This window comes from Gobius niger, assembly GCF_951799975.1.
Source record: "Gobius niger genome assembly, chromosome: 4".
Classification (NCBI taxonomy): Eukaryota; Metazoa; Chordata; class Actinopteri; order Gobiiformes; family Gobiidae; genus Gobius; species Gobius niger.
The window spans coordinates 29,558,492-29,575,552 of record NC_136855.1 but is presented as its reverse complement, the minus strand read 5'-3'; the positions used below and the strand labels follow the sequence as shown (position 1 = coordinate 29,575,552).

Sequence of the window (17,061 nt, the reverse complement as noted above, 5' to 3'; positions counted from 1 at the left end):
TTGTTGGAACAGGTGTATGCGTTAGCTTAAGGTTCTTTATTTGTCTTTATACATTATAAATGTTTTCACCATTTGTCCACCATCATTCGATGCTGCTGGGACGACCAGTAAGGAGCAGATGTCATGTCCTGTTTCCAGATGTGATTCCAGGTGATTCTGCTCTGGCTAATGGGCAGAATCACCTGGCTGAAGGATTCATCTATTGTGCACGTTTTGGGTTGATGGGTGTAACTGGAGCACTCAGAGGTAACCCATCCAGACACAGGGATGAAAACTTGCAAATTCCCACAAATGAAATTGAACGCTGTCGGTCAAGAGTGCTAACCACTGTGCCATTGCAATAGTGCATGAGTGAATAGATACTCCACTGGAGTTATCAGGATCGTGCTGTGCTGCTCTTTTTCTTGGTTTTCTGGTTGGTGCATCAGCCATGACAATGACCTGAGGTTGAGTATATTGTACAAGATGATGATGATGATCATGATGATCATGATGATGATGATCATGAGGATTTACATCTGCCAGTAGTTCAACATTTTTGTAAATAAGATCTCATTCACACATTTTGTCAGGGGTTTCTTTTAAGAGACACTTTACTCCCTTTTCTGTTTAGTGTTTGTGTTCAAATAAAAGATTGTTCATTTATTTATTTTTATTGTAGATAATTCTTCTGGATGAGGCAACAGCATCTATTGACGCGGAGACAGACTCTCTCATCCAGAACACGATCAAAGATTCCTTTCAGGACTGCACTGTGCAGACCCTCGCTCACCACAACAGCATTCTGAGCTCTGACTGTATTCTGGTCATGGACAATGGACAGGTAGCAATGCTCACTTGAGAAATCTTGATCTGAGTCTGCACACAAACATTCCTCAGCAAAGCCTTATGCACATTTTTTAAGTTCCACTAAGTTTCTTAGTCCTATGTGTATTTTGTAGAATATATTGAAAAGACTTAACTAATATGGTGTGCTGAATAGGTGGCAGAACTGGACAGACCAGATGTGTTGCAGCAAAGGCCAGACTAAGGACTTAAATAACCGTGTATAGTAACCTGTCCAACCTCTAAAGATTCGAGTTTTAAATTATATTGACGTAATCAATTTGGAGATTGGAGGTTTTAATACATTCTAACAAGTTCTCACTGCACTTTCCATTTTCTCATTCATCCATTACCTCCGAGCTGGAAAAAAATAATAAAACAATTGTGGTCATGGTTCTCTTAACATCAATCTGGCCTTTACCATGATCAATCAAGACAGGTTCTGGCTAGTCTGGCTAGTAGGTATATCTTTGCCAATATATTTTATAATGAAACATACTGTGGTGTTGTTTTTTTTTACTTTTCCAGAGCCATTCAGACTTGAGTAAATGCCAAGCTTATCCTGGAGGAGATCCTGGCTCCTCCCTGTACAAAGCTAAAAACCTTAACTCTTATTGCCTGTTTGCTGACACCTGCTTATAGGTAAGCCACTATTTTTTCTTCTATACATTTTCTTTTCTTTTTCTTCTATATACATTGTACAATTAGCAAAGTGACCACTAACCATTTCCTTTGCTCACACAACATTGTTTGATTTATATTGTAGTATCCTGAATATGTTTTTGAGCTTGAAAAGTAAACATTCATTGAGCCAGACACAGTGTCATTTGGTATTGTTGTAGATGATGTATTGTTGTAGATGATGTATTGTTGTAGATGATGTATTGTTGTAGATGATGTATTGTTGTAGATGATGTATTGTTGTAAATGATGTATTGTTGTAGATGATGTATTGTTGTAGATGATGTATTGACTACCCTGCTCTAATTGCCTGCCACAATTAATACATGTGATACTTATTGAATTGTGATGAACTGAAATGTATTTACTCCTCTGGCAGAAATGCTGTGATAGGATGATGCATTTTTAATTCTCAATGTTAGGCTACTATGCCTTTTAAAACAGAGCAGTATTCACAGTTTGACGCCTCATAACATATTTATTCCTTCAGAGCATCCCAATATGGACTACGGGGCTATACCACGGCCCACTGGGTTTAAAAAATACTACCAGAGACTCAAAACCTCACAGAGTCCTCTCCCAAAGTTAGTTATTTCCATAGATTATTTGTTTGTAATGAATTCAAACTGACTATCACAATATCAGAGCAAATTTCACTTTTCTATATCTTTTTAAGGTCTAATCCACTTGATAATGCAGGTTTTATGTCCTTTGCAACATTTACCTGGATGACCCCTATTTTGTGGTCACATTTACGCCGAAAGTTGGACATTACTTCAATTCCTCCGTCTCCCTACGATGCATCTGACATCAGCGCAGACAGGTTTTCTTTCAAATATTTGAAGTAGCTGGTTGATACAGTAGACCCTAAATGTTATGAAGGAGTTTGCTCTTGTTTGTTTAACAGGCTAAACAGACTGTGGGAAGAGGAAGTGGCCAGAGTAGGACGAGATAAAGCATCTTTAATTCGAGTGACGTTGCGCTTTATGGGAATCCATCTAATCATGTCTTGTATTGCTGCAACTATTGCACTGGTGTCTGCATTTATGGGCCAGGTAAGTGCTGCTTTGAAAGCTACTATGTCAGATTCTGTGTGTCCTTCTGTAAAGGTGTAAGCTCTGAAACGGTCTCTCATGCTTCCAGTTCTGTCATACTGCTTCATTTCAGCATCAGCTCTTTTACTGACTCAACTCTTTTAGTTTAGTTTAGTTTAGTTTAGTTTATATGAGCTATTTACATTCATTTTTCTTTCAAAATTCATAACTATACAATTATGGATGCTCAAAATGGGGTAGGCTGAAGCAATAAATCTTATATGTGCCGACCCCATATTAAATTCAATATGCATGTATGTAATATAATAAATTATACGGTCGACATCACTGGGGTCAAGGAAGCAGACTCTAGGCTTGTTCAAGTTAATGATAACGTTCCCCTTTGGATCTGAAAGCCACTCATAGTTTGCGAAATGAGGAGAGTAAGAAAATTTCCTGGATAAATGATCATGCTCCATCCCCTTTCTTTCCACATTGGACCTGATCGGCCGGTTCCCCAAAAAGCTTGTCTCATTTGTTGTATTGATACTGATTAGTTGCTGAGACCAGCAAAGGGAGGGACTTTAGAGGAAATATAATTATACCCAATTGCAGCCCCAGATGTTCAGTGTCCACTCACTTAAACGCTCAAGCCATCACATGCAATGGAAACAGAAAACTTACCGACCAACTTGCCGTGCATCTTGTGAGAACTTATTGTTCTTATCTCTCCATAGGCTTTTGTGGTTTATCAAATCTTAAAATACATTGATAATCCAATGTCTCACACCCTGGGCCATGGGCTTGGTCTTACCCTGGGGCTGTTCATTTCGGATCTCTCCAGAGCTTTCTTCACATCGTTGCTCTGGGCCGTCAACCTGCGCTTAGCAGTCAAACTGAAAGGAGCCTTCTCAGCACTAGCTCTACAGAAGATTCTTTCCCTCAGAGACCACAGCTGTCTTACCATGGGCGAGGTAAGAATCCTATGTGGCAGATGCACAATTGTTGTAAACTTACACTCATTGTTTCTATGTTTCTGTGCAGATGATTAATGTTTTGACCGGTGATGGACACATGATCTTTGAGTCAGTCATATATGTTAGCTTTATGCTGGTCTCACCAGGGCTTTTTATTGCGTTTAATGTGTATGCCTGCTACATGTTGGGCTACAGTGCCCTGGCTGGAATCTTCACTTTCATCATCTACATACCTACAATGGTGGGTAATGTATAAAATCAGTTAATGTGTGATGATGATGATGGTCATAACGTAGATCAGATGTTAGGGTTAGTCCTGAGCAGAGGTGGGTAATACACAGTTACATTTACTCAAGTACTAGTACTTTAATAACTCAAATTGTAAAAAGTAAGTTTTATCATACTGTACTTTTTGCTTCGACTTGAGTAAATATTTTGGCTACTCTACCCACCTCTGGTCTTGAGGTGCTGCGACACTGCGCCGCCATTGTGGGCCAACCTGATCAGCATGTTGTTTGGATTGGAGGAAACCCGGCTGCCTTCCTTCATTGCTCCTCTGAAACTGTGCACCGTCTCCTCGGTCTGTCCCTGTGTGACCGGTGGACTTCTACGTTGTGTTGTTTATGCAGCTTGTGGTGCATTAAGGAGCCATGAGACACAGCGGAAACTTTTGGAGGTGGTCTCCGGTTACTCTTGCAAACAGTAATAAAAAATTCAATCAGCAAGACCCAGCCCCAACTCTTCCCAATAGTGGATTTGCAAAGGGCCGAAATAACAGCATACCTGGCAAACAGTAATAAGAAATACAATCAGCAAGTATCGCTAAAAAGATCCAGCCCAAACTAAAGGGGAGAAGACAATGGACAATATTTGCAACTCCCAACATTTCTTAACACGAATAAATGAAAACATCGGGGCAAGGACGGGTCAGCTAGAAGGTCCCGGGTTCGATTCCCACCAGGACGGGCCTTTCTGTGTGGAGTTTGCATGTTCTCCCCGTGTCTGCGTAGGTTTCCTCCGGGTACTCCGGTTTACCCTACCACTAAAAACATGTGCAATAGGTGACTCCTCCAGCCAGGTGATTCTGACCACCATCCTGGCTGCACATCATGGAGATGGGCCCCAGGGCGTGGCACTGCCGCCGAGTCGACCACTGCTCCTTACGGCCCCCAGTGGCATCGAAGGATGGGTTAAATGCAGAGGACAAATTTCCCTACGGGGACAATAAAGTATACAAACAAACAATCATCACATCATCATCATCATGATCATTATCATCATCATCATCATTACCATCATCATCATTATCATTATCATTTTTATGTGTCTATTTTAGGCCTTACTAGGTGCATTAATGAAAAAATACAGATCTTCTGCCATAAAGTTAACTGACAGCCGGGTTCGCACAATGAGCGAAATACTGAACAACATAAAATTACTCAAGATGTTCGCCTGGGAAGACTGCTTTGAGAAGGAAGTCGCAGGTATAACTTTTATTGTTGACCAAAATAGAATACAATAAAGTATAATGTTGTTGTTTTTTATTTGCCATTTTAATGATTGACCCTTAAACACCCAGTTCAGAACTTTTTGCATATTAGTGTTTGAAATTGTGAAATATTTACAACTCTGGTAAATATGAGTGGGGAGAAAAGAAAAACTACTACTAAGCATACTGTACATAAGAACATTTTGTGCTTGAATAATTGGCCACATGCCTGCCTATTTCAAGTTTGCACTAGATAATGTGAAAGTATATGAAAATATGAAAGAAATGTTTGTCAGCTTAAGCTGATTCTGCACTGTTTACTGAATTGTGAAATGACAACAGTATTTATTTTCTGATATTGTTTATACCTGTTTTAGGTGTAAGGAAAAAAGAATTGAGAGATTGGGGAAACACCAATTTTTTTCTGAACGTCACTGGTTCTTTGTTTTTTTTTCTTTCCAATATTGCTGCTACAGCCACTGTTTTGTTACACACTGGTTTGGGCTTGTCATTGAACTCTGCTGATGTAAGTATCCAACCATGTTTTAAGCTGAGTGTATAACACTGCAGGGTTTTGATCTTTAAAGTTTTTTAGATGTCTCAAAATAAGCCAACAATTGTACCACACTGTGAGATGGTTCAAGGATTGGATTGTAAAACTAAACTTAAACTGAGCTGAAACTATGATAGATTAGTTTCGGATTTGGAGCTGCTGATCTTCGCCCCAGACGCTTTAAACTTGGCTGCAAACTGCACCATCGCTTGCTGAAGGTCCTGATTTGATGAAACCAAAATTTAGCATCATATAGCAGAAAAAGTTGCATAATTCACCTATAAGGAGAGAGCAACAGATAAAGGATTAAAACCCCAAATGATAACACCTCTCTGATGGTAGGAACTCATATTCACTAAAAGAACATGTCATTTTCTTTGCAGGACCAGGACAGTTTGGCCAAGATTGTTTCTAAAAAATACTTATTACTAAAGCCATTTTATTTCATAAACAATAGACTAATTTTCATGGCATTTTGACTTTTAGACAGGACAGGAAGAGAGCCGAACCAAGCTGCCGGACCACATCCGATTGGGCTTTCCGGCATTGTACATAAAGAAAAAAGGATAGGTGTACTTTTTGTTGAACAAGTTTGATAGAAACTGTAGTTGCAGCACGAGTCTGGCTGTTCTCTCTGTGAACACTGACCAGCATTCAAAATAGTCATCCATCAATTTTCTTCCACTTTATCCGGTGTCGGTGCTTGCGGAGGCAGCAGTCTGAGCAGAGATGCACAGACTTTCCAATTCACACAGACCTCCTCCAGCTGTTCTGGGGGGACCCCGAGGCGACACCAGGCGAGCTCAGAGCCATAGTCTCTTCAGTGTGTCCTGGGTCTTCTGCAAAGCCTCCTCCCAATATGACATACCTGAACACGTCTCGAGGGAGGCGACCAGGAGGCATCCAAAACAGCTGCCTGAACCACATCAGCTGGCTCCTTTCGACAAGAAGGAACAGCGACTCTACTCTGAGCTCCTCCCGTGTAACTGAGCTCCTCACCCCATCTCGATAGGTGCGCCCAGCCACCCTGCGAAGGAAGCTTGACCGCTTGATCTTTCTGTCATTACCTAAAACTCATCACCATGAAGGTAGGAATGTAGATCTATCTGTAAATCAACGGCTTTGCCCCCGACTCTCCCTCTTCACACAACAGTCCGATACAGTGGCCACATCACTGCAGACGATGCACCCATCTGTTTGCCGATCTTACGCTCCCCGAGATACTTGAACTACTCCACTTGAGGCAAGGACTCTCTACCGACCCAGAAAGGGGGACCCACCTTTTTTGGGAGGAGAGCAACAATGGCCTCGGATTTGGAGGTGCTGATTCTCATTCCAGTAGCTTTGGACTCGACTGCAGACCGCCCTAGAGCATGCTGAAGGTCCTGATTTGATGAAAACAGAACAAAATCATTTGTAAACAGCAGAGATGAGATCCTGAGGTTCCCAAACCCTGTATGACCGCAGCAGGAGCTTGGTTCGCATTGCCGACAGTAAGTCAGACATGTTCCCAGTGTATGTTGGTCCGCCAGGTTCAAAATAATCAGACGCCGCTTAATGTTGCAGCTTATCTTGTGTCTCAGTCTCATTTGCTCATTAGTATACAGTACCTATAATCCCCGATGAGTTTTTTTCTTGTCGCAGTTGACCAAAATCGTGCAGTGTGTGCACTCAGTTTGTCTTCCTAGTTTTCCAATGCTTTTGTTAATTTTTTTTTTTTTTTTTAAACTAGGCATTTACCATCCTCTCCGTCTATAACGGTATAAGGACGAGTCTGGGTCAAGTGCTTTTAGGTGTGAGGTCCCTGGTTTTTGCTGCTGTTGCTGTCGAACGTCAACAGGTAATGTCTCATTTCATTGTGGCCAATATGTTTGTCCCACACATTTATTGTGAATCTTCTCACAGAATCATTAACTGATCTCCTCCAGTTCAGTGCATCTTCTGATCTTTGTGTGTTGTATTATAGTATTTGAAAAATATTGCAGTATAATTCTAGTGTAGAAAGAGACTACCAGTTTTCTTCCAGATTGTCGATGCCTCATAATACATAACATGAATGTTGAAAACATTAGCATAATACTTTTTTGTTATCACATGTCGGTGATACCTGGACCAGCAATTTTTGGAAGACATTTTCGCACATTTAGTTAATATTTTGCACATAAAAACAGGGTATTTCATTGTAAACATACTTTGCAGAAAGTATTGCGACTCACGAATTCAGAACCATACCTTATTAAAGGGAAGGACTCAGACTTGGCTATAATTATGGAGAACGCTACACTGTCATGGGTCCAACCAGTGGAAGAAACAGAGCTGCAGACTGAAGACTGTTCAACAAAGTCCCAACTGGAAGCTGAACTCACTTTGAAGAACATCTCCTTCACATTACCAAAGGTACCACTCCCCAGTGATCAGAATTAACAAGGATAAATCTCATTTGCTAACTGATGTGCTCTCTCGTAAAGGGGACACTTCTGGGAGTGTGTGGCAAATTGCGGAGTGGTAAAACATCTCTGATTGCAGCCCTTTTAGAAAAGGTTTGTGAATGCCAATCTGTTTAACACAAAATACTCTATGATGTAAGTGCACATCATCTACTGGATTTCAAAACAGCTCTCAAGCACGAACTACAGATGGAACTGGAGAATTTGTTTGCCCTACCACATTTGCAAAACCAAGCAAAATATTGTTTTCCAAGTTTTCCAGTATCAAAGAAGCAGTCAGAATACGACCCTGCAAGTTGTTTGAACTCTTTTTTGGGTTTATATCTAAAAGACTTACATTTGTATTCATTATTTTATGATTATTCTGCTGGGCTTCAAGTCTCGCAAAGGCCCTTTATCATTGTAATAGTCTTTCATTAATTTGCCTTCACATTCAGAAATTAGTCCTCTCTATTTGTGCGGCCACAGTGCCGTCAGCAGTAGCAAACTGGAGGATATCGACTATAATAGCTTAACACTCAATCCTTCTCCTGCTGCGCCTTCTTTGTAATTATATATCACACTTATTCAGAATTATGTATTTAAATGTGCAAAGTTTTTTTTGTCAGACACTTGGATTAGATATGTTTTTTCTTTACGTTTACAAAGCACAAGCGTATGGTGACGTGTCTCTTATAACATCATATATTTGCCCTTTTGTTATAGATGTATCTTCAGCAGGGATCAGTTGTTGTCAATGGGACCTTTGCTTATGTTGCCCAACAAGCCTGGATATTTCAAGGGAGCGTCCAAGAGAACATCCTAATGGGTGAAACATTTGACCCATATAAGTGAGTGTTTGAAAGATATTTATACTCTATCATGAATGTTTAACAGAAACAAGTTACTGTGTCTGCTGCCTTTGAGTTGTTTAATCTGCTTTTTATCAGCTCATTTGGACCAGACAATGAACTGAATGTTGTTGACTTGAATTGTACGGTGTTGCCCATCACAGATATGAAAGAGTGCTGGATGCCTGCTGTCTCCATGCTGATTTGAAGACTTTCCTGAATGGTGACCAAACTGAGGTAGGCCTACATGATTTCTGGGGATATTCAAGGGCCCACTTGAGTAACCTGAATTGAGATAGAGGGTCGCACCAACAATAACTTGTACCTAATTCTGCTTAACTTTCTCCCATTGCAAACTGCACTGAATTATATCTGGAGCTTGCGAGATCTGAATTGTAGATATTGTTTTTAAAATATACAAAATAGCTGATGTAAAGTGATTGTAAAGTCAACTAAAGGATAGATTTCACTTGCCTCTGCTCCTTTTCATTCAAACTGCGTTGACTTGGCAGTTTTTGTCACTTTTGACTGAAATAAATGAACTAAATGAAAGAGCCATTCTGGCGGGGGATGATCTTGGGACCACTACGCAACTTGACATGGAAAGAGAATCAAGAGCTGGGCAAAATTGCTTGTGGGGGCTGCAGTTTGCACACATCTGCATTGTGTATCATCCCTGAAGTGTTTTGGCTTGTTCCCATCGTTCATCGCAAAAGCCCAAAAGTGTTTCAGTAACAGTGAGTTTGGATGTAACGCTCTGTTTGAACACATGGATTTGAAACTAGTATGATTAAAGAACCAAAGTTTATCCCTATTTAAGTGTGACTTGCTCTGCAAAACAACAGAAGAGTTTCACTGAAGGCAACCCCTGAAAGAGAGAAGTATAAAAACCATACACACTTGAACCAACTACAAAACAGATGTTGTGTTTTCTTAACATCCTCTGCACGCCCCGTGTTTGCCATTGCTCCTGACAGATTGGTGAGAGGGGGCTGAACTTGTCTGGAGGTCAGAAGCAGAGGATCAGTTTGGCCAGAGCTGTCTACTCCAATAGAGACATTGTTCTTCTGGATGATCCTCTGTCTGCTGTCGATGCTCATGTGGGGAAACACATCTTTGAAGAGTGCATTAAGAAGGAGCTGCAGGGAAAGTCTGTTATACTGATTACACACCAGCTTCAGGTACAGAGAGCTCTTTGATTGTGTTTTATTGTGATTATTTGTTTATTTGTTGTTATTGTAGATGTTGTATACACTCTGAAAAGTTGATGTAGCTCACTGTTTGCCAGTATCTAGAGTTTTGTGACAGCATATTGCTGCTGGAGGATGGAGAGATTGTTGAAAGTGGAAACCACCAGAAACTGGTGAAAGACAACAAGCGCTACGCCCAGCTCATTAGCAACTATCAGCCACAACAGTCCAAAGTAATACATTGACCTTTACTAAAGCCATTTTATGTCATAAAATGACTGCACTGTGTTTTTTTAGGATCAGATCAAGGAAGAGAAGAAGTCCATTCAAGAAGATGCAAAGCAGCGAGCTTGCGCAGAGAGTGGAATATGTAACACAGGTTAGAGCAGAGGATTAGCCTGTGACACCTTAAAGCCCCTATACCGGATATTTTCATTTCAAACAATGAAAGAGGAAGCCACTAAATTGAAATGTTGGTGGGGGTACACACTCATCCCTAATCTTCCTAACATATTTGTAGCATCCCAGTTCTTAACAGGGAGATGTTTATTGGCACATTTCACCACTTGCATCATGGTCACTTTTCATGGTCACTTTCACAAGAATACTAGAAAACTAGCCTCCAAGTTCATGAAATTCATACAAATGCTTTATAATTAGATCTACAGTGTTTTCCCCACACATGTCTGAGTTTAAAATACACTTAAGGAAGACAAAACAAATTTCATTCCATAACTAGAAAATAAATTAGGTATAGCTCCTTTAAGGCTGTAAAAACGTCACTCATACTCAACCGTGTAACATTTTAATCTTTTATGCAGTTTCACTCATTTGACACTACTACTATATTCCACTGCATGGATCAACAGAAATGCACAGACTATTTCTTCTTTTTCTTTAGTCAAAAGTGAACTGGTTCTGGAAGAGACCTCTCTTGAAGGCACTATCAAATGGAGAGTATGTTATAGTTACATCAAGTCGAGTGGAGGTAAGACTCAAATACTTCATACAACTCAACAATAACCACAACAGCAATTAAACCTCTCACATTACGATGAATGTTCCTCTGAATCTCCACAGGATTGTGCGTTATTTTTCTGGTGTTGCTCCTCTACGTCCTGCTACTTTCATGCACAGCATTTAACAGCATGTGGCTCAGTTATTGGTTCTGGCAAGGAGATGGGGTGAGTGGAGTTAAAAAAAAAGGACAAACACGCATAGTGTGCAGGACCAAAGTAGACTATGAAGATGAGAAAGAAAAAAGTCCGCACAACTAAGTAGCTCCCAGTGAGTGGAGTTACCTGCTACTTCGAACAGTTTGGGGGGAAAAAAAATAAATAATATATATATATATATATATATATATATATATATATAAAATATATATATATATATATATATATATATATATATATATATATATATATATATATATATATATATATATATATATATATATATATATTAGAATTTTTAAAAAAATTCTATTTGCTAAATGCCAGAAGAATGAGAGATCGAATTTTCTACACGATAGATACTGTGAGGAACTCAGTTACCCGGGAGGAGATCGGAGTAGATCACTGCTCATTCACGTCGAAAGGAGCAGTCCGAGCTGGCCTGGTGTCTCCTCGGGGTCCCCCTAGAACAACTGGAGGAGTTGTGCATGGATCGGGAAGGGGTTTCTCTGCTCACACTGCTGCCTCCGTTAACCCGACCCCAGATAAAGCGGAAGAAAAGGGATGGATGGCACTTGCTTCCACAAGCTTCTCACAATAGTAAATTTGTAGGCCACCTTGCACATGCTTTTCAACTCTGCCCAGACATTTTCCACTAGATAGAGATCAGGACTTAGTTATGGCCACTTCAAAACATTGACTTTGTTTTCCTTAAGCCACTTTGTAACCAGTTTGGCAGTTTGCTTTGGGTCATTGTCCTTTTGGACGACCCATCTGTGCCCAACCTTTAACTTCCTGGTTGATGTCTTGAGATGTTGCTCCAATATTTCCACATAGTGTTCTTTCTTCAAGATGTCAAATATTTTGTGAAGTGCACCAGTCCCTCCCGCAGCAAAATAACCCCACAGCATGATGCTGCCACCCCAGTATTTCACCGTTGAGATGGTGTTCTCAGGCTTGCAAGATTCCTCCTTTATCCTCCAAACGTTACAATGGTCATTATGGCCAAACAATTATTATTTTTTTTCACCAGACCACAGGATATGTCTCCAGAATTACAGTCTTTATCCTTGTGTGCATTCACAAAATCCAATCTGTCTTATTGATGTTTCTTTTGGAGTAAGAGCTCCTTCCTGGCAGAGTACCCTCTCAGTCCATGTCAGTACAGGACTTGTTTCACTGTGGATAATGACAAACTCTTACCAAGTTCAGCATCTTCACCAGGTCTTTTGCATTTGTTCTTGGGTTGATGTTCACATTTCAGACCACATCACATTTATCTCTGGGACACAGAACCCGGCTTCTTTCTGATCTGTATGATGGCTAGATATTTCCATCTTTTTTATACTTGCATATAATTGTTTGAACCAATGAACGTGGCACCTTCAGGCGAACCATGGATGCACCAGACTTGTGCTTCCAAGGTCAGGGCTTTCCCAAATTGTTCAAAGGTATCTTAGTGTATTTAAACTTCTGACTTTATAAAAAGTAACAAAAAAAATGTAATTCTGGTTTCACGTCAGCCAAAAGAAAAAGGTGTCTTTTTATAAAGTGTATGTAAACATTTGGTTCTCACAGTATGTATACATATATATGTATACATGTAGGTACACATGTATACATATATAAAATCAAATATACTTACACATAATGGATGTCATAATCGTGTTTAAATAGATTGATAATATGCATTCATGAATGGTAAAAATACATGCGCAAAATGGCACATTTTTAGCTAAATACATTTTTTTTCAAGACATTTGAATAGGAGAACACAACCCCCTTCTCTCTTCTTTTGACAGACCAACAGAACCACTTCAAACCCGGGCAACATCATGGAAAACCCCCAGCTTCATTTTTACCAATTGATTTATGGTCTAACTATTGTCGTCATATTATTTTTGGCTGCCATAAAATGCTTTGTCTTCACAAAGGTAACAGTGAATGCTGCTTCCAGTTATCACTACAAGATGTTCAAAAACGTAAGTTGACTGGGCTTTTGCCTCTTCTACAAATTGTGAAAATCAATACCAAAATTATCTTAAATCCCATGATGCATACAAGATACAGAACTTTTTAGGTTTTTCTTTCACAGATTATGTCTCGTCCCATGTGTTTCTTTGACACAACACCAACAGGCCGCATTCTGAACCGCTTTGCTAAAGACCAAGAGGAAGTGGACTCTGTTCTTCCTCTGAACATTGATACTTTTACTCAAGGCACTCTTACATTAATTTGTGTTATATTGATCATTGCCTTCATCTTTCCATGGATCTTCCTGGGTCTGCTTTTCATTGGAGCCTCTGTTATACTCACCCTCGTGTAAGTTTGCATTACTGCACTTGAAAACATTGTCATGAATTAGAAGACTATCATTGCAGTGCAGCCACAACCTCAGTGCTCCCATTGTAGAGAGTAACCCCTTTGTCGAGTGGATTTTAAATGGGTTGTTTGTGTAATACTGGGAGAATTATAATAAACGTATTATGTAAAAACAAAACAAAAAAAACATGTGGTATAGACAAATATACTTGTAGAAAAGAGCTGCCTTTGTCATTAAACTATATCCAACATTCATTTGCAGGATGTCTCACAGAAGCATTTGTCTGTTTAAAGAAATCGAGAACATAAGTCGTTCTCCTTGCATTTCTTTGACAACTGCAGCTCTGCAAGGTCAGGACACAATCCATGCCTTCAACATTAAAGATGACTACATCAAAATGTAAGGTAGCTTTGTTGAAACCATTTTCTGTATGTACAACTTCATCAGCTCAATTCTACTATTGGCCCTCCTGTTGTAGGTTCATGGGGCTCACAGATGTCAACTCAAATTACTTGTTCCTGTTTAATTCTGCATCGAGATGGCTGTCATTCTGGCTGGACATCTTGGCGGCTACTATGAGCTTATTAGTGTCTTTGTTTGTAATATTCAGCAGTAACGACATCATATCTCAGCCTTTGAAAGGCCTGGCCCTCTCTTGCTCAGTACAGGTACTTGATGTCAGTTCTGTCTTCAAGATAACAAGCGTGGGTTACAATATGTTTTGTGTGTCTAGTTGGTAGGCATGTTTCCGTATATTGTGAGGCTGTCAACAGATGTGAAGGCAAGGTTCACCTCAGTGGAGCGCATCCAAGAATACATCACGGTCAGACAAAGTTTCTTTGCCATTTTACCTCTTCTTTTCACCTGATCCGTCACTGAGGTTATTGATTCCATCCAGAATTTGATGATGTCATAATTTCAGTTTGAGGGTAGGGGAACAGTTTTTGAAAGAAATCAATTCAATTAAGCAAAGAAAATTGAGTGAAATTGATCATTGTTTGGAAGTGATTGGATTCACAAAAATGACACATTCATCTTATGACTGGAAAGTCCTTTCTACTGACCAACCTCACGCAAATGTTTTTGAAAATTGTCTTAATGCCTTAATGAGAAAATAATTGGACCCTCTTTTCTACTTGCTAAGAGAGAAGACACTGAACTTTGTAACTGTTTTTATTGCATGTGGCTTGTCGTGGTAAAGGTGAACATAATAGCCAAAAACCAAGACCAAAAAAACAGCATTTTGAGCATCACCAGAGTTACTACGATGGAATTCTTCCCTGCCCACAGTCTCAATTTTAAATGAAAGGCACTTTAGAAAGTTGTAATGTCACGTGAAAGCAAACAATACATCCTCATGTCAAAGCCACCTCTTGCCATCACAAAAACTCTGCTCCACTTATCCGTTTATTCACACTGCAATCCCAGGAGTGTCCTTTCTTAGAGACACTTTATCCAAAACAGGGGGCAGCATGTCTGGCATTATTTCTGTTCATAAACCATGGTTAATCCACTTTGACAAATTTGTTGTCCATTGTCATATTTCCAATAGCCTAGCCTAGCAATTGTATAACAATGAAGCACCAGTCCAAATGCTCTCAGTGAAATGATTATATTGATCAATTCCTGTGTGTCCATAGGATTGTACATCAGAGTCCTTAAGAAAAGTACCGAACGCTCAGATTCCCAAAGACTGGCCAATGAACGGAGCCATTACTTTCCAGAACTACAAGATGAGATATAGAGAAAACACACCCATCGTTCTAAATGGTTTGAACATGTCCATCAAAGGTGGCGAGAAGCTGGGAATTGTGGGAAGAACAGGATCCGGTAGGTCTCCAATTCAGTCCATGTTCCTCTGTATTTAAGCTAATTGTTTTATTTTTATGGCGATAGGAAAGTCATCTTTGGGAGTTGCTCTGTTTCGTCTGGTGGAGCCGGCAGAGGGGTCTGTACTGATTGATGGAATGGACATAACCGCCATTGGTCTTCATGATCTGCGCAAGAAACTGTCTGTCATCCCTCAAGACCCCACTCTGTTTTCTGGCACTGTCAGGTATCACAGACACAAACACTCAGAGCCAGGTCCGGCTGAAATAAAGATTGGGAATCTCAGGACATTCCTAGTTGGAAGAGCATTTACAGTATATGCAAAATTTAAAGACATTCGAACATCCTAATGGTTTCCCAAGTCTATAAGATATGAAGACTTTTATCACAAATGTCTACTTTTGCAATACCAAGAGGATAAGACAAATGTTATTCCACTGCAAAAAAATAAAAATCAGGTACACAATATTCAAAGGTCAAATAAATTAAAACAATTCCTGCATTTTGGCACAGATATAACTTGGACCCCTGTGGACAACACAGTGATGATGAAATCTGGTCAGCGCTGGAGAAGACCTACTTGAAAGAATCTGTATGTGAACTATTCTTGACTTTAAAAAGCCTCATTGCTTTGTGTAAGGTTTTCTAAGTTAGTCATAGTGGCTTCTTTTATGAAACATACACAAAGTAGCAACCATCTGAGAAGAGAGATTATGCAATTATAATAATATCTGAGGTTTGGTGGCTTCCCTATCTGTCCTGTCCTGTATATAAAAATAATATTTTTTTTTACAATGGAGAGACTCACTAATGTGCTTCAGGATAGCAAAGCATTTTACTAACATTGTCCAATGGACAATGCAACAAATGTCATATTTCTGTGTTTAGGGGAAGAGTGGGACATTGTTAAATTATGCAGCCTCTGAATTTATTTTTCACAGATCTCACAATTTGATGAAAAGTTGCTTGTTCCTATTATGGGAAATGGAGGACAATTTTCTATAGGAGAAAGACAACTGCTGTGTGTGGCTCGAGCTCTACTGCGTAATTCAAAGGTTTGTCTTTATGATCATATATTCAGACTGTTTTTGTGCAGTATTGTCAATTCAATTAAGATTTTTGTAGCAATTGCATATTTTTAAATGATCAATAGTTACATAATATTGATTATATCATTTTCCATAAAACTCTGCTGTACATCTCCACTGCTACAGATCATTCTTCTGGATGAGGCAACAGCTTCCATCGACCCTGAGACAGACTCGCTCATCCAGAACACAATCAAAGAAGCCTTCCAGCACTGCACTGTGCTGACCATTGCACACCGCATCAACACAGTGCTGAGCTCTGACCGTGTTCTGGTCATGGACAGTGGACAGGTACAGGCACAGCTACAAGCCCATTGTTTATGATACAGTTTGATGCAAACTCTTGTTCTTGTTCTCTTGTACAGGATGCAGAACTGGACAAACCCCAAGTGTTGCTGCAAAAGCCTGATTCGATCTTCTCTTCCCTGGTGGAGGCTGCAAACACTTCAAGCGGCTGAGGACAACAAACACATGCACACTAACACACATTAACGCACTCACAGTGAGAGAGTCTCTGGGAAAATGTGTTTGTTTTAACCATATATTTATTAAAACTTTGTCATATTGAATGTGTGAAAGTTTTTATATTCACTGAAATATTTGTATTTTTATTTCAAGT

The 17,061-nt window shown here is 39.7% G+C and overlaps 1 protein-coding gene across 1 annotated transcript; it reads left to right on the top strand.

The window, feature by feature from the left end:
- Nucleotides 1-2,007: 2,007 nt before the first annotated feature.
- On the top strand, nucleotides 2,008-16,943 carry abcc12 (ATP-binding cassette, sub-family C (CFTR/MRP), member 12; the record flags this gene model as incomplete). The annotated part of the gene is made up of 25 exons (XM_079555480.1): nucleotides 2,008-2,090; nucleotides 2,414-2,561; nucleotides 3,278-3,514; nucleotides 3,585-3,758; nucleotides 4,854-5,001; nucleotides 7,204-7,220; nucleotides 7,292-7,399; nucleotides 7,759-7,956; nucleotides 8,028-8,099; nucleotides 8,712-8,836; nucleotides 9,001-9,073; nucleotides 9,814-10,017; nucleotides 10,125-10,259; nucleotides 10,324-10,405; nucleotides 11,107-11,210; nucleotides 13,297-13,420; nucleotides 13,818-13,923; nucleotides 14,003-14,192; nucleotides 14,258-14,347; nucleotides 15,165-15,354; nucleotides 15,421-15,580; nucleotides 15,868-15,946; nucleotides 16,296-16,409; nucleotides 16,569-16,733; nucleotides 16,808-16,943. The coding sequence occupies 25 exons, from the start codon at nucleotides 2,008-2,010 to the stop codon at nucleotides 16,898-16,900; spliced, it is 3,219 nt and encodes a 1,072-aa protein (XP_079411606.1). The 3' UTR covers nucleotides 16,901-16,943.
- Nucleotides 16,944-17,061: the final 118 nt, after the last annotated feature.